The 17,631-nt window shown below is 44.9% G+C and overlaps 1 protein-coding gene across 1 annotated transcript in view; it reads right to left on the bottom strand.

Moving 5' to 3' along the window:
• Positions 1-308: 308 nt before the first annotated feature.
• The window catches only part of LOC110507820 (mediator of RNA polymerase II transcription subunit 13-like), a 32,267-nt gene continuing 14,944 nt past the window's right edge, over positions 309-17,631 (bottom strand). The window contains exons 13-30 of the mRNA XM_036964820.1: positions 16,072-16,159; positions 15,749-15,957; positions 14,744-14,943; positions 13,755-14,647; positions 13,426-13,593; positions 12,699-12,922; positions 12,416-12,611; positions 11,864-12,242; positions 11,403-11,619; positions 11,064-11,255; positions 10,549-10,772; positions 10,320-10,462; positions 5,354-5,512; positions 5,042-5,227; positions 4,725-4,870; positions 4,448-4,612; positions 1,341-1,441; positions 309-1,206 (exon numbers count right to left, since the gene is read on the bottom strand). Coding sequence (XP_036820715.1) covers positions 1,074-1,206; positions 1,341-1,441; positions 4,448-4,612; positions 4,725-4,870; positions 5,042-5,227; positions 5,354-5,512; positions 10,320-10,462; positions 10,549-10,772; positions 11,064-11,255; positions 11,403-11,619; positions 11,864-12,242; positions 12,416-12,611; positions 12,699-12,922; positions 13,426-13,593; positions 13,755-14,647; positions 14,744-14,943; positions 15,749-15,957; positions 16,072-16,159 — 4,023 coding nt within the window. The 3' untranslated portion in view covers positions 309-1,073. The remainder of the gene's footprint in view (positions 1,207-1,340; positions 1,442-4,447; positions 4,613-4,724; positions 4,871-5,041; positions 5,228-5,353; positions 5,513-10,319; positions 10,463-10,548; positions 10,773-11,063; positions 11,256-11,402; positions 11,620-11,863; positions 12,243-12,415; positions 12,612-12,698; positions 12,923-13,425; positions 13,594-13,754; positions 14,648-14,743; positions 14,944-15,748; positions 15,958-16,071; positions 16,160-17,631) is intronic.

Raw genomic sequence — 17,631 nt, forward strand, 5'->3', positions numbered from 1 at the left:
AATTCCACTTTTACTGACCTGCCAAATCCCTTTAGTTGGGGTAGGGGCTAAATGAGGGTAACCCTAAACCTGTGGTACATTAAGGATCCATCTGAAACCCACCCATGGCCCAGGCAACCCCTAAAACAGCTCATTAAAGTGGTAATCCAACACTCAACCAGCAGTGAGGGAGTGGCTAACAAGGAAAGAGGTAACATTTGCATTAACTGTGATATATTTAAAAGCTAGGGTTAGAATTATGTACAGGTAGAAAGCGCTCCATTTCCCAACACTGCAAACAATGTTTTCATAACAGAGACCAAGAATAATGATAGGTAGACGCACTTTATTCCTAAAACAGAAGCTGCGGCACACATGTATATGTACACACACACACACACACATATATACACACACACACACAATTCTCTAAATCCGTCATATAAAATACATATATATGTATATATATATATAAATCTGACAATCTGTACCTCATATCCCATTTAACTGAATGCATTGAATTACTGTGCAACAGACTACCACTGTAGCTGAGCTGTAAGTCCTGTCCACTCAAAAGGAAGGGATATAAATGCCCAACCTACCTATCTGTACATCAGGGGAATTAAAATGTAAATACCCTTTAAAAAAAATGACTCTAAAAGCAGCCTACAGCAAATGCAGCTTACAGTTTTGTAATTCAAAAAAAATGTGATTACATTTTAAACCAATTCCTTTTAAAGTGAGATGGCAATACACACCATCAGATTTTTTATATATATAAAAGAAATAAAAATGACAAATTTAAACTTACAATAAATAATATATATGCAGGCATTTCATTAAGCTAACATTTTATCAGAAGATAATTAAAAAGACAACTTATTCTCCTTTATGAAAAGTCCCTTATCCAAAATGATAAAATGGACACTTGGCATTTGATTGATAGGACACCTCCAGTGCTGCCATGGAGACGCTGGCTGGGGGAGATTCCTTATGGCCAAGCCCCCACCCTGAAGTGTTGAGGGTCCATCCACTCCAGGAAACACCCTCCCATTAGTTTCATGAGCTCCATAGATTCCACTTGATATCCTTGTTCAGAGCATGTTCATGATAAAGTTGTACATCTGATTGAGCACCACAAAGTGAACAGGGAGACAGGATCGCCGGTCTTGAGTGGCAGGGTCACACGTCAGCCAGGAGAGGGCATTGTACTGCTCCAGCACAAACCTGTCAGGGGCAGAGAACACATAACTATGTATAACTAACTATACATTAAATTCCCCTCTTAACTAATAAACCTATGCTCTACCTATCAAATCAGTGTATTTCCCATTGCTTTCATTCCATATTGAGCAGTGTACCTGAGCACATCTGAGGTGTGGTTGGAGTCCAGAGGGTGGGAGTGTTTGCTGTGGAGAAGCTCATCTGATTGGACCGAGGACACGTGCAGGTGCAGGGAGGCCTGGGGAGTGACGACAAACAAGAGGTCAGCTAGATTAACAAACGTCACACCAGTTAGATTAGAAAAGGGAAACATTCAAATGACAGGACTCCTGATCAAGTAAAGCATAAAAGTGCTGCTGAGTTTTATGACCAGAGAAGAACAAACGCCTTTGAGAGCAGAGTGAGCGTTAGGTTAACTGTCAGAGGAGCAGTAGGTAGGTACAGTACCAGTCAAAAGTAAGGACATATCTACTCATTCAAGGGTTTCTCTTTATTTTTACTATTTTCTACATTGTAGAATAATAGTGAAGACATCAAAACTATGAAATAACACACATAGAATAATGCAGTAACCAACAAAAAAGAATTAAGAATCTCAAATAAAACTATATTGTTTTACAAAGTAGCCACCTTTGCCTTGAAAGGTTTGCACACTCTTGGCATTCCCTCAACTAGCTTCATGAGGTAGTCACCTGGAATGCATTTCAATTAACGGGTGTGCCATGTTAACGTAATTTGTGGAATTTCTTTCCATCTTAATGTGTTTGAGACAATCAGTTGTGTTGTAGGGGTGCTATACAGAAGATAATATTTTACCAAATAGGGCCAAGTCCATATTATGGCAAGAACAGCTCAAATAAGCAAAGAGAAACAAAAACAGTCCATCATTACATTAAGACATGAAGGTCAGTCAATCTGGGAAAATAAACACTTTGAAAGTTTCTTCAAGTGCAGTCGCAAAAACCATCAAGAGCTATGACGAAACTGGCTCTCATGAGGACCGCCACAGGAAGAAGACCCAGTTACCTTTGCTGTAGAGGATCATTTCATTAGCGTCAACTGCATCTCAAAAAGCAGCTCAAATGCTTCAGAGTTCAAGTAACAGACATCAACTGTTCAGAGGAGACTGCGTGAATCAGGCCTTCATGGTCAAATCACTGCAAAGAAACCAATACTAAAAGCCACCAATAAGAAGGAGAATTGCTTGGGCAGAGTAGGTGAACGGATGATCCCCGCATATGTACAGTGCCTTGCGAAAGTATTCGGCCCCCTTGAACTTTGCGACCTTTTGCCACATTTCAGGCTTCAAACAAAGATATAAAACTGTATTTTTTTGTGAAGAATCAACAACAAGTGGGACACAATCATGAAGTGGAACGACATTTATTGGATATTTCAAACTTTTTTAACAAATCAAAAACTAACAAATTGGGCGTGCAAAATTATTCAGCCCCTTTACTTTCAGTGCAGCAAACTCTCTCCAGAAGTTCAGTGAGGATCTCTGAATGATCCAATGTTGACCTAAATGACTAATGATGATAAATACAATCCACCTGTGTGTAATCAAGTCTCCGTATAAATGCACCTGCACTGTGATAGTCTCAGAGGTCCGTTAAAAGCGCATCATGAAGAACAAGGAACACACCAGGCAGGTCCGAGATACTGTTGTGAAGAAGTTTAAAGCCGGATTTGGATACAAAAAGATTTCCCAAGCTTTAAACATCCCAAGGAGCACTGTGCAAGCGATAATATTGAAATGGAAGGAGTATCAGACCACTGCAAATCTACAAAGACCTGGCCGTCCCTCTAAACTTTCAGCTCATACAAGGAGAAGACTGATCAGAGATGCAGCCAAGAGGCCCATGATCACTCTGGATGAACTGCAGAGATCTACAGCTGAGGTGGGAGACTCTGTCCATAGGACAACAATCAGTCATATATTGCACAAATCTGGCCTTTATGGAAGAGTGGCAAGAAGAAAGCCATTTCTTAAAGATATCCATAAAAAGTGTCGTTTAAAGTTTGCCACAAGCCACCTGGGAGACACACCAAACATGTGGAAGAAGGTGCTCTGGTCAGATGAAACCAAAATTGAACTTTTTGGCAACAATGCAAAACGTTATGTTTGGCGTAAAAGCAACACAGCTGAACACACCATCCCCACTGTCAAACATGGTGGTGGCAGCATCATGGTTTGAGCCTGCTTTTCTTCAGCAGGGACAGGGAAGATGGTTAAAATTGATGGGAAGATGGATGGAGCCAAATAAAGGACCATTCTGGAAGAAAACCTGATGGAGTCTGCAAAAGACCTGAGACTGGGACGGAGATTTGTCTTCCAACAAGACAATGATCCAAAACATAAAGCAAAATCTACAATGGAATGGTTCAAAAATAAACATATCCAGGTGTTAGAATGGCCAAGTCAAAGTCCAGACCTGAATCCAATCGAGAATCTGTGGAAAGAACTGAAAACTGCTGTTCAAATGCTCTCCATCCAACCTCACTGAGCTCGAGCTGTTTTGCAAGGAGGAATGGGAAAAAATGTCAGTCTCTCGATGTGCAAAACTGATAGAGACATACCCCAAGCGACTTACAGCTGTAATCGCAGCAAAAGGTGGCGCTACAAAGTATTAACTTAAGGGGGCTGAATAATTTTGCACGCCCAATTTTTCAGTTTTTGATTTGTTAAAAAAGTTTGAAATATCCAATAAATGTCGTTCCACTTCATGATTGTGTCCCACTTGTTGTTGATTCTTCACAAAAAAATACAGTTTTATATCTTTATGTTTGAAATGTGGCAAAAGTCGAAAAGTTCAAGGGGGCCGAATACTTTCGCAAGCAAGGCACTGTAGTTCCCACCGTGAAGCATGGAGGTGGTGTGATGATGCTTTGCTGGTGACACTGTTGGTGATTCATTTAGAATTCAAGGCACACTTAACCAGCATGGCTACAACATCCCATCTGGTTTGAGCTTAGTAGGACTATCATTTGTTTTTCAACAGGACAATGACCCAACACACCTCCAGGCTGTGTAAGGGCTATTTGACCAAGGAGAGTGATGGACTGCTACATCAGATGACCTGACCTCCAAAATCACCTAAACCAAATTGAGATGGTTTGGGAGGATATTGTGTTATTTAATAGTTGATATATTCTACAATGTAGAAAATAGTTTTTTTTTTACATGAAGGAAAACCCTGGAATGAGTAGGTGTGTTCAAACATTTGACTGGTACTGTAAGTACCTTGAGGAACAGTGGGCACTGGTTCTGTGCCTGGGGGCAGGCGGACCAGAACCAGTCAGGCAGGGGGCCAGCCTTGGCTGTGGAGATTAAGTAGCCCAGGGCCATAGGCTGCTGCAAGATGTTCAGGGCCTCCTCGTGGGACTCCATACGATCTGTGCTCTGGCCCTGGAACACACCGGGACATAGGTTGACACCAATACTTATTCAACCTTCATTTACCAGCAGTCAGGTAAGCATCCTCCTGCTGGTAGTGTTGTACAGGGGCAGAGAGGCTTACCTTGCTGCCGTCTCCCCCCTGGTGATAGTGTCCACCGGGGGAGTGAACGGGGGAGGTGGTGGGGGAGTTGGGCAGGATGTTGATGAGATCAGGGTCCACCATATCATTATCAAACAGGTCAAAGATGCCCATCCCATCTGAACCATCTATGAAGAGGGATAAACAAAGGGTCATTCAAGACTATGTCCCATTAGCTCAGACAGAGAGCTGCTTTGTCTCCGTTTCAGTAACATCGCCGTGCGGAGCCAGACTACAGCCAGAACATAGAAAGGCATCAACATTTACAGTGTGTGTGTGTGTGTGTGTGTGTGACTGACCAGGGTTGATGGGGTTGAAGGCGATGTCTAAGTTCTGTTCGGTGGTGGCGTTGTTGACCTGCACCATTGCCGAGGTGGGGAACACCAGGATGTGGGTGCAGGACGTGTCCTGAGGAGTGCTCAGCTGGGACGTCTGCATGTTCAGAGTGGTGCTGCGGCCGAACACTGAGCCTGTCGACACAGAGTCTACACACAGCAGAGAGAAGGGTTAACATGATACAGACATCACCAAAACATTTCAGGAAATTCAGTGGACTCACAAACAGGGGAAGCAAGGCCATTGCTCAAGGTTCAACTTCTGTTCATTTTTACCTGGCATGATGACAAAGGAGCCTTGGGGCTCCATGGCAACCAGGCAGGCGCTGAGGATGCTGGGAGTGTCTGCGGCAGAGATGCCACACATCCTGCAGGTCTCCTTGAGGCGCTTGCTGAGAGACTGCAGGTTCCTCCTGCTCAGCAAAATACTCCAGTCTGGAACAGAGGGAGAATGTCATCAGGGCACATCAAATCATGTACAACTCATTGTATCACTTACTGCAGCTAAACGATTGCTGCAGCTGTACATAGTCCATCTGTAAATAGCCCACCCAATTTACCTACCTCATCTCCATACTGTTTTTATTTATTTACTTTTCTGCTCTTTTGCACACCAGTATCTCTACTTGCACATGATCATCCATCACTCCAGTGTTAATCTGCTAAATTGTATTATTCGCTCCTATGGCCTATTTATTGCTTACCCCCCTCATGCCTTTTGCACACAATGTATAGAGACTATTTTTTTCCAACTGTGTTATTGACTTGTTTGTTTACTCCATGTGTAACTGTGTTGTCTGTTCACACTGCTATGCTTTATCTTGGCCAGGTCGCAGTTGTAAATGAGAACATGTTCTCAACTAGCCTACCTGGTTAAATAAAGGTTAAATAAAATAAATGCACTACATGAACAAAAGTATATGGACACCTGCTCGAACATCTCATTACAAAATCATGGGCATTAATATGGTGTTGGGCCCCCCCTTTGCTAATATAACAGCCTACACTCTTCTGGGAAGGCTTTCCACTAGATGTTGGAGCATTGCAGCAGGGGCTTACTTCCATTTAGCCACAAGAGCATTAGTGAGGTCAGGCACTGATGTTGGGCAATTAGGCCTGGCTCGCAGTCAGCGTTCCAATTCATCCCAAAAGGTGTTTAGATGGAGTTGAGGTCAGGCCTTTGCCAGTCAAGTTCTTCCACACCAAATCAACAAACCATTTCTGTATGGACCTCGCTTTGTGCATAGGGACATTGTCATTCTGATACATTAAAGGGTCTTCGCCAAAATGTTGCCTCAAAGTGGAAGCACAGAATTATCTAGAATGTCATTGTATGCTGTGGTGTTAAGATTTTCCCTCACTGGAACTAAGGGGCCTAGCCTGAACCATGAAAAACAGCCCCAGAACATTATTCCTCCTCCACCAAACTTTACAGTTGGCACTTTGCATTGGGGCAAGTACACTTCTCCTGGCATCCGCCAAAACCAAATTTGTTCTCCGGACTGCCAGATGGTGAAGCATGATTCCATACTCCAGAGAACATGTTTACACTGCTCCAGAGTCCAATGGAGGTGAGTTTTACACTGCTCTAGCCAACACTTGGCACTGCATGGTGATCTTAGGCTTGTGTGCGGCTGCTCAGCCACGGAAACCCATTTTATGAAGATCCCGACGATTGGTTCTTGTGCTAACGTTGCATCCAGGCACAGTTTGGAACTTGGTAGTGAGTGATGCAACAGAGGACAGATGACTTTTAACGCGCTGCGCTCGGCGGTCCCATTCTGTGAGTTTGCGTGGCCCTTGCACTTTCCACACACTTACAGTTGACCGGGTCAGCTCTAGCAGGGCATACATTTGACAAACTTACTTGTTGGAAAGGCAGCATCCTATGACAGTGCCACGTTGAAAGTCACCGAGCTCTTCAATAAGGCCATTCTACTGCCAGTGTTTGTCTATGGAGATTGCATGGCTCTGTGCTTGATTTTATACACCTGTCAGCAACAGATGTGGCTGAAATAGCGGAATCCACTAATTTGAAGGGGTGTCCGTGTGTTCACACACAGTCAAACGTTTGGACACACCTACTCATTCAAGGGTTTTTCTTTATTTTTATGATTTTCTACATTGCAGAAGTTAAGACAAAACTATTAATTAACACATATGGAATTATGTAGTCACCAACAAAGTGTTAAATCAAAATATATTTTATATTTGAGATTCTTCAAATAGCCACCCTTCAAGACAGCTTTGCACACTCTTGGCATTCTCCTAACCAGCTTCATGAGGTAATGCATTTCAATTAACAGGTGTGCCTTGTAAATTTGTGGAATTTATTTCCTTAATGCGTTTGAGCCAATCGGTTACGTTGTGACAAGGTAGGGGTGGTATACAGAAGATGGGGCTATATGGTAAAAGACCAAGTCCATATTAAAAATGGCAAGAACAGCTCAAATCAGCAAAACAAGAAACAAGTCCATCATTGACTGACCTTCATGTCTTAAAGTAATCTGGAAAATATCAAGAACTTGACGTTGCAGTTGCAAAAACCATCAAGCACTATGAAGAAACTGGTACTCATGAGGACCGCCATAGGAAAGGAAGACCCAGAGTTACCTCTGCTTTAAAGGATAAGTTCATTAGTTACCAGCCTCAGAAATTGCAGCCCAAATAAATGCTTCAGAGTTCAAGTAACAGACATCAACTGTTCAAATCGCTGCAAAGAAACCAGTACTAAAGGCCACCAATAAGAAGAAAGAGACTTGCTTGGGCCAAGAAACACGAGGAATGGAAATTAGACCAGTGGAAATCTGTAATTTGGTCTGATGAGTCCAAATGTGATATTATTGGTTCAACCGCTGTGTCTTTGAGACGTAGAGGTGGTGAACGGATGATCCCTGCATGTGTGGTTCCCACCCTGAAGCATGGAGGTGGTGGTGTGGGGGGTGCTTTTCTGGTGACAGTGTAGGTGATTTATTTAGAATTCAAGGCACTTAACCAGCATGGCTACAACAGCATTCTGCAGCGATACGTCATCCCATCTGGTTTGCGCTTAGTGGGACTATCATTTGTTTTATCAATAGGACAATGACCCAAAACACACCTCCAGGCTGTGTAAGGGCTATTTGACCAAGGAGAGTGATGAAGTGCTGAATCAGATGACCTGGCCTCCACAATCACCTGACCTCAACCCAATTGAGATGGTTTGGGATGAGTCTGACCGCAGAGTGAAGGAAAAGCAGCCAACAAGTGCTCAGCATATGTGGGAACTCCTTCAAGACTGTTGGAAAAGCATTCCTCATGAAGCAGGTTGAGAGAATGCCAAGAGTGTGCAAAGCTGTCAAGGCAAAGGGTAGCTACTTAGAAGAATGCAAAATAAATGTTGATTTGCCTACCACTTTTATGGCTACTAAATGACTCCATAGGTTTTATTTAATAGTTTTGATGTCTTCCCTATTATTCTACAATGTAGAAAATAGTAATAAAGAAAAACCCTTAATTGAGTAAGTGTGTTCAAACTTTTGGCTGGTACTGTGTGTGTGTGTGTGTGTGTGTGTGTGTGTGTGTGTGTGTGTGTGTGTACACACACACACACAGTTGAAGTCAGAAGTTTACATACACCTTAGCCAAATACATTTAAACTCAGTTTTTCACAATTCCTGACAATTAATCATAGTACAAATTCCCTGTGTTAGGTCAGTTAGGATCACCACTTTATTTTAAGAATGTGAAATGTCAGAATAATAGTAGAGGGAATTATTTATTTCAGCTTTTGTTTCATCACATCCCCAGTGGGACAGAAGTTTACATACACTCAATTAGTGTTTGGTAGCATTGCCTTTAAATTGTTTAACTTGGGTCAAACATTTTGGGTAGCCTTGCACAAGCTTCCCACAATAAGTTGGTGAATGTTGGCCCATTCCTCCTGACAGAGCTGGTGTAACTGAGTCAGGTTTGTAGGCCTCCTTGCTTGCATACGCTTTTTCAGTTCTGCCCACAAATTTTCTATGGGATTGAGGTCAGGGTTTTGTGATCCCCACTCCAATACCTCGACTTTGTTGTCCTTAAGCCATTTTGCCACAACTTTGGAAGCATGCTTGGGGTCATTGTCCATTTGGAAGACCCATTTGCGACCAAGCTTCAATATATCCACATAATTTTCCTCATGGTGCCATCTATTTTGTGAAGTGCACCAGTCCCTCCTACATCAAAGCACCCCACAACATAATGCTGCCACCCCCGTGCTTCACGGTTGGGATAGTGTTATCCGGCTTGCAAGCCTTCCCCTTTTTCCTCCAAACATAACGATGGTAATTATGGCCAAACGGTTCTATTTCTGTTTCATCAGACCAGAGGACATTTCTCCAAAAAGTATGATCTTTGTCCCCATGTTCAGTTGCAAACTGTAGTCTCACTTTATGGCGGTTTTGGGGCAGTGGCTTCTTCCTTGCTGAGCGGCCTTTCAGGTTGTTGATATAGGACTCATTTTACTGTGGATATAGATACTTTTGTACCCGTTTCCTCCAGCATCTTCACAAGGTCATTTGCTGCTGTTCTGGGATTAATTTGCACTTCTCATACCAAAGTACGTTCATCTCAGGAAGACAGAACGCGTCTCTTTCCTGAGAGGTATGACGGCTGCGTGGTCCCATGGTATTTATATTTGCGTACTATTGTTTGTACAGATGAACGTGCTACCTTCAGGCGTTTGGTAATTGCTCCCAAGGATGAACCAGACTTGTGGAGGTCTACAAATGTTTTTCCTGAGGTCTTGGCTGATTTCTTTTGATTTTCCCATGATGTCAAGCAAAAAGGCACTGAGTTTGAAGGTAGGCCTTGAAATACATCCACAGCTACACCTCCAAGTGACTCAAATTATGTTAATTATCAGAAGCTTCTAAAGCCATGACATCATTTTCTGGAATTTTCCAAGCTGTTATTAAAGGCACAGTCAACTTAGCGTATGTAAACTTCTGACCCACTGGAATTGTGATACAGTGAATTATAAGTGAAATAATCTGTCTGTAAACAATTGTTGAAAAATTACTTGTGTCATGCACAAAGTAGATGTCCTAACCGACTTGCCAAAACTATAGTTTGTTAACAAGAAATTTGTGGAGTGGTATAAAAACTGTTTTTTATGACTCCAACCTAAGTGTGTCAACTTCAACTGGGGGGGGTGATATATAAATAACACACACACACACCTCTCTGTGTGGCATACATACATCTCTGTGTGGCATACCTCGTAACTCTCCGTGGCCAATCCTGCCCAGGCGGCCAATCACCACCCTCCAGGGAAGTGATGTCACCTGTACCAAGCCTAGACACCACTCCCACAGCTTCTGCAGGCCCAGCCGTCTGGCTGAACCCTTTTTCCTCCGAGCCCTTTACAGAGGACACAACAAAGTCACAAAAGAGACAGATTCTGAATTGAATTTGAGTGTCTACCAATTTACATGTGTGTCACTGACCTGTTTGGCACGTCAATGCTGATGATGCATGTCTCCAGCAGCTCTCCTGATTGGTCAGTACAGGAGGCCAGGAGCCAGCGCTGGTCATGCGACAGGCAGTAGCCCACAAACAGCACATTGTACTTCTGAGAGGCCTCTCCGAACGTCTCCCCCAGCTCTGTCTGCTTGTCCTTGATGGGCGCCAGGATGAAAGGTGGTGTGTACAAACGCAGACACTCCGGCCTCTGCATAGGTGTGAAAGTCAAAGGGTCAGACCAATGGTTCCTTGTGTGTCACTTAGCAAGCTGCATTTAGTAAGCCATTGTGATTTATTCAACAGAGCAGTGGTCTCTTGGATCATCAAGGTATATGCAAGGAGTTGCCAAAGAGCAGGATGTTATGTTAAACAAACCATTCACATTGTGACAAATTTCTAATTTCTAAAATTTCTAAATTTCTAGAACTGATAAGCAATCTAAATCAATCCATTAATAATATTTGTGAGGTTTTAGTGCCGTTTCCTATGTGTTGTTTACCTCGGAGCTCCTCAGTGCCATGTCGATGGCCAGGCCAGGGCCGAAGCCCGTCAGAGCCTTGATGTTGGTGTTGCTGGGGAGGGGCCGTCTGCACTGGGTGAACACCGAAAAGGCCAGGGACTTGAGGTGCTGACCATAGAGATGGCGCTCCTCAATGCGCACTGGCTGCAACAAGTACTGGCAGGGAATGATCTGACCAACACAACACATAGTTAGAAACCAATGTTTTAACCACACCAACCCCACAGGTGTTTGAGAACTGTTGTCAAAAGAGCCAATGTGCTGAACATAAATATGGATGGTCTGCAGTCTGGCTACATGTGTCAAGTCGTCCATTACCTGCACAGACACAGAGTTTCTGATGTGAGGCGGCAGGAACTGGAGCATCTCCACATAGCAGCGCAGCAGACCCAGCGTCCACACACTGGAGTGGGTGTCCCTCTCCCCGTCCTCGTAGCTGAAGGGGTCCACGATGTAGACCACAATGGCCGGGGGGAACGTCACTGCATGGGACTCTCCGTCTGTAGGGACACCAACCTTATCTCTCTCCAACGTGCTATAGAGAGAGAAGCACTCGGGTCAAACAACCAATAATCAACTAGCTTTATGTATTAGATTAAAGATATTTAGCAATCCATATGTTCTCTTCCAGACAAGCAGTGGATAAAATGGGAGAGATGGGTAAGGTCGTAACTCAGCCTATTCCAAGTGCGTGTAAATTACAAACTCAGGGCTACAAGTGGTGCTACAGAAAATCAGTTTGACTAAACCAGAGGACGTCAGATGGTGAGGGTACATACGTCTCCACGGGCTCAGTGGTGGCCTGGGGCTGGTTGGCAGTGGGGCCAGTCTCTCCTGTGGTCTGAGCACCCGACTGGGGCCCGTTCTGGGAGACGCTGCCCTGCAGGCCTGATGTCCCGTATGGTGTGTAGGAGCTGGGCTTGGCTGAGGGCATTCCTACCCCCCCTATCCCTCCCACTGCCTGGGGGCCTATGGTGGAGGAGGGTGGTGTGCTGTTGGTAGGCTGGGCAGTGCTGCTGCTGGTGGAGCTCTGGGGGCCTGAGGAGGGGGTGGTGGTGGAGCAGGGGGACTGGGAGGAGGAGGACTGGGGAGAGGCCACAGTGGGGCTGCGCTGGTTCAACAGAGAGCTGTCCAGAGACTGCCCAGCCAGGTACGGAGCTGAGGAGAGTAACAAAAAAGTTGCGAAAAAGAAGACAGATATTGTCAGATATTAAGAGACACCCAACTTGCCTTTGTAGAAGCCAAATAAAAAATTATAAACACAAGAGATCCCAGCTCTTATTCAGTACAATCTCCTGAAAAAGAAGATGGCAATCTAATGAACGACGTACCCAGGTCATGCCGGCACACTTGGGCGTAGAGTTTGAGTTTGCTGAAGGCCTCGCTGTTCCCGTTGCTGCTGGCCATTTTGAGGAACCAATCACTGAGGGGCTGCTCTGCCAGGTTCCTGCCTTCTGCCGTACCAACCCGCAATATGCCATCTGCATGAGTCTTACAGATTGGTCTGTGCTGACCCAATCGACAGGCCTGCAAAGAGAAAATCATGGGTAAACGTACCAATTTTCTTAAAAATGTATATTTTATTAGACTTTGGGGGGGTGTCTATCTGCTTACCTCGTACACGGCCGTAAGGTCCTTGAAGAAGCTCTTAGCGCCGCGGAGCAGAGCCTCGTTCTCAGGACAGACGACCACATATCCAACGTCCCTGTGGGAGCCGAAGGGGTCCAGCAGCAGCTTCTCCCAGTAAGGCAAGCCGAAGGGCGACAGCACCACAAAGTCATACTCATACCCCACCAGGAAGGTAGGGATGGGGAGGGGCTCTGGAGACTCGTCAGTGCCTAATGGTTCAGAGAGGAGGCATAGTCAGACTCATTGCAAAGTTTAGTTAAGGGCGGCAGGTAGCCTAGCAGACAAGATTGGGCCAGTAACTGAAAAAAAATGCTTTGTGTAAACGTAAACAAGATATAAAGTACTTAGAAAAGACAACGGACCTATATATATATTTTTTATAATATAATATTTGAGAACTAACAAAATAAAAGCTAGACAATCAGGGTGAATGACATTTAGAAAACAATACATTTTGTAGTATGGATTTTGTCATTATGTTGGAGCAAAATAACACAGCATTAATCATGGCAAAATGCATGTAATTGCAGGAAATTAGATTTAAAAGGGAAAAAGATTCTCAGCTCCATGCAGACATTTATAGAATTGAAAGAATTCTCTTCAATTCAGCTGCGCCGAAAGGCCACCACCTAAGCCCCTTTTTGATACAGAAAAAGCCCTGGATGCATTCATCTTTAAGTAGTATTATTATCATCATCCTCCTTGTGTTTACCGTAGGATCCCCTGCCGGCCATCTTGTGAAACTGCTGCCAGGTGAGAGGTCCCTGAACTCCCCAGGACCGTATGCTCCTCTTCTTCTGGATGGCATCCTGGAGTACAGGCTGGAGGGAGAGCAACACCCGCAGCACGTCCTGAGAGAACAGCCTGCTCACTTCTGCAGCTGAGGGGGAGACAGTGGGTGGGAGGGATCAACATCATACAAACACACATCCAACCAAGAAGACTGTGTTTCACATAAGAGTAGGAAGAAAGGAAATGGAGGAAGAGAGCAGGAGGGGAAACAAGTTTGTGCATTGTCAATGAGTGAAGGAGTGGACTCACCTTTGCGTTTAGGCCAGTTGTGTAGACACGTACTCTTAACCAGTGCCTCGTCCACCTTGCCTCCTGACATGTTGTCCATGAACTGCCGGCCATGCTCCAGAGCCATGTAGCAGTCGTTATAGCAGTCCCTCTCCTCTACCCGTAGAGAAAAGCGAGAGGGGCCTGAGGACAGAGCCCTGGGGTACTTCACCCCAGCCATGGGGGAGAATGGGTTGGTACACTGGTCCTGCAGCAGCAGGATGAGCTCGTCTGGGGGCCTCTCTTTGGGGTTGCCAGTCCTGTGAAGGGAGGCAGCGTGCAGCTCCTGGAAACGCCTCTCAGAGTCCCGGCCAGCGTCTGAGTCGCGCCCCACCAGGTCCAGCTCGTCCTCCAGGAAGAGCCCAGCCGAGCTGCCGTAGCGGCGGTTGACCACGGCGCTGAAACCGCAGGTACAGGGGTACTGGGCCTCGCCATTGTCGTTAAGATACACACCCACATCTGCACCACGGATGTTCATGTTGCACACGCACACGCAGCAGCTGTCAAAGTTACAGTCCTTGAAAAGGTTCATGACGGACTCAGAGAGGATGAGGGTGACGTAGAGGCTATGGGCCTCAGGGATGGAGGGCACGGTGGCTGGCTCCACTGAGCTGAGAGGTCGACAGGTGGAAGGGGTGGAGGCGGGCGAGTAGAGGTCCGAGTTGTCATATTTGAGCGATCCCTGGACACTGGCTGGCCCTCTTGGGGTGCGTGGGGTACGGGGAGTGCGTGGGGTGGGGGCGGAGAAGCGGGGTGTGGCTGGGGAGGGCAGGATGCCTGTGCCGCTGTTGCTGGGTGGGGCACTGTTGGACATGAAGGGCGTGTGGGTCTGAGGTGTGTAGCTCTGGTAGTCTGGCTCAACACTGGGGATGTTACTGAAATAGTGAGACAACAGCACAAACATTAAAACTCCTGACACACAAGTGGGTACATGACTTGTATAATTCAAGGGGACCAGTCTGATTGGTTACCCGTCTTTGGTGAGGAGGCCCATGGATGGCACTGGGGGTATGAGCTCCAGTTTGCCCATGGTCCAGCTGGGTGTGTAAACACAGTCCTCTGGCAGCTTGATGGGCATCATACACTGACTGGGCAGCATCTTCAGTGGAGCAAACATGGAGCAGCCCGTGAATGCCTTGCACGCCTCCGACTTGTAAACAAACGAGAAGTCCTGGAGGTAGTTGGGGGAGAGAAGGAAAATAAGCCACTATAATACTTCAGCAAGTCTAAGCTTAGAGAAAGTATTGAAGCTGACAACAGCATGACTAGACAGAGTATGTTAAATAAGACGTCAGTGTTATTCCACCCCCCCCCCCCCCCCCAGAAAAAAAAAAAAAAAACTTACACTATGAGCACTTTGCTGATACCCTGTACTTACTATGACATGTGGTTGTCTCACTGAGCTATCCTTAGATGAATGCACTAACTGAAAGTCATTCTGGATAAGAGCAACTGCTAAATGACTAAAAGGTTCATGTCAAATCGAGAACCTCCACACTAGACTGAAGTTAAAGGCCCATAACAATTTAAACATTTATTTTCCTGTGTTTTAGGAATATTTCCACACCATGAGGTTGGAATAATATTGTGAAAATTATAATGCCCTTTTAGTGTAAGAGCTGTTAGAAAAGACCACATGAAATTTCTGTCCATTTTGGTGGGATGGAGTTTTGGCATTGCTTGGGGACGTCACCAGGCGGTATAGGTCACTAGACCAATAACAAAGAGTTTCAAACCTCTCTGCCAATAACGGTTCTTTTTCAGGTTACATATCCCTCATTAGGCCCCACACTCCAACCACCACGAAAGTCCGAGCAAAATTCTTGCTTGAGAAATTGCTCTGGCAATTTGCTAAGACGCCATTTGTCATTTTTGACCATTTTCATAGAAAACAATAAGAGTAAGTTCTTAATTATTACCCAGAAATGATTTTCAATCAAGATAAAAAAAACAGCTGTATTGGGCCTTTAAGATACCTTGATCTCAGAAGGCTTGGGGCTGCAAAAGCCTTCCTCCACCTCCATCTTGTAGTGGCTGCTAAACTGGCTCCCATCCAGCAGAGTGAGGCCCAACCCACCCTCCTGGCCACCGTAGTCCTTCCCCCCAGTGTTCATGGGGGAGTAGCCCATGATGTGCTGTTCCAGAGAGGGGGGGGTGGGGAACATCTTGTGCAGGTCAGCAGAGCCTGGCGACAGGAAGGTGAACAGAGGAATCACCCTATTGTTTGGTAAATTAATGTAGGATACAGTGATGACCTAAAGAGAAACTTTAGGGAAGGAATTGGAGAAAGTGAACATACTTATGCAGGACAGAGGGTCCAGATTTGATGTTTTGTGTTCCTTACTGCCAAACTTGTCTCCATGTACTCCTGCTCTCCTGGATCCAGGCTGTTGGAGACAGATCATTTTAAAAAGGCTTTGAAAAGAGAGCTTTTCTAAGACTTTACACAATGTTCTGTTAGCAAAGTATCAACTTAAGATACGGAAATGGACAAAAGGATATGTAACCCAAACAATGTTGCCCCCCATGTAGATGAGAACTACAGTGCCTTCAGAAAGTATTCATACCTCTTAACTTACTCAAAATGTTGTTAATGCCTGAATTCAAAATGGATAAAATAGTTTTTTGCCCACCCATCTACACACAATACCCCATGACAAAGTGAACAAATATTTTGAGAAATGTTAACAAATGTATTAATAATGAATTGCAGAAATATCTAATTTACATAAGTATTTACACCCACAAGTCAACACTTCGTAGAAGCACCTTTGGCAGTGATTCCAGCGTTGAGTTGCCCTGGGTACGTCTATCAATTTTGCACATCTGGATTTGGGGATTTTCTCCCATTCCAGATTTACTCAAGCTCTGTTAAGTTAGATGAAGAGCAGCAGTGAACAGTAATCTTTCCACAACAGTTTTGGGCTTTGGCTGGGTCACTCAAGGACTTTCACATTCTTGTTCTGAAGCCATTCCAGCATTGCTTTGGCTGTATGCTTTGGGACATTGTCCTGTTGCAATGTAAACCTTCGCCCCGTCTAAGGTTGTTTTCACTCTAAAGCAGGTTTTTAAATCAAGGATTTGCCTGTATTTTGCTCCATTCATTGTTCCCCTATCCTTATCAGTCTCCTAGTCCCTGCCGCTGAAAACCCTCATAGCATGATGCTGCCACCACCATGCTTTACAGTAGTGGTGTTAGACGGGTGATGAGCTGTACCTGATTTTCTCCAGACATAGCACTAGGCATTCAGGCCAAAGAGTTACATTTTTTGTCTCATCACACCACAATATTTTTGCCTTATGCTCAGAGTCTTTCATGTGCATTTTTGCAAACTCCAGGTGTGCTGTCTTGTGCCTTTTTTCTTGGGAGTGGCTTCCGTCTAGCCCAAATTGGTGAAATGCTGTAGACTTCTGTCCTTCTGGCAGGTTCTCCCATCTCAGCCAATGAACTCTGTAGCTGTCAGAGTGGTCATTTGGTTCTTGGTCACCTCCCTTGCCTAGGTCCTTCTTGCCCAGTTTGGTCAGACGGCCAGCTCTAGGCAGAGTCTGGATAGTTACATATTTTTTAAATTTCCCAATGATGGAGACCACTGTGCTCTTGGAAACTTTCAACACTAGAAATGGTTTTATGACCTTCCCAGATATGCTTCATCACAATTCTCTCAGATCTAAAGACAGTACCTTGGCCTTCATGTTATAGTTTCTGTTCTTACATGTACTGTCAACTGTGGGACCTTATGTAGACAGGTCTGTTTCTTCCTAAAAACAATTTAATGGGCCACAGCTGGACTCCAAGTTGTAGTTACATCTCAAGGACGATCAAAGGAAAGTTGATACACCTGAGCACAATTTGGACTGT

The sequence above is a fragment of the Oncorhynchus mykiss genome, chromosome 27 (genome assembly GCF_013265735.2).
Source record: "Oncorhynchus mykiss isolate Arlee chromosome 27, USDA_OmykA_1.1, whole genome shotgun sequence".
Lineage (NCBI taxonomy): Eukaryota > Metazoa > Chordata > Actinopteri > Salmoniformes > Salmonidae > Oncorhynchus > Oncorhynchus mykiss.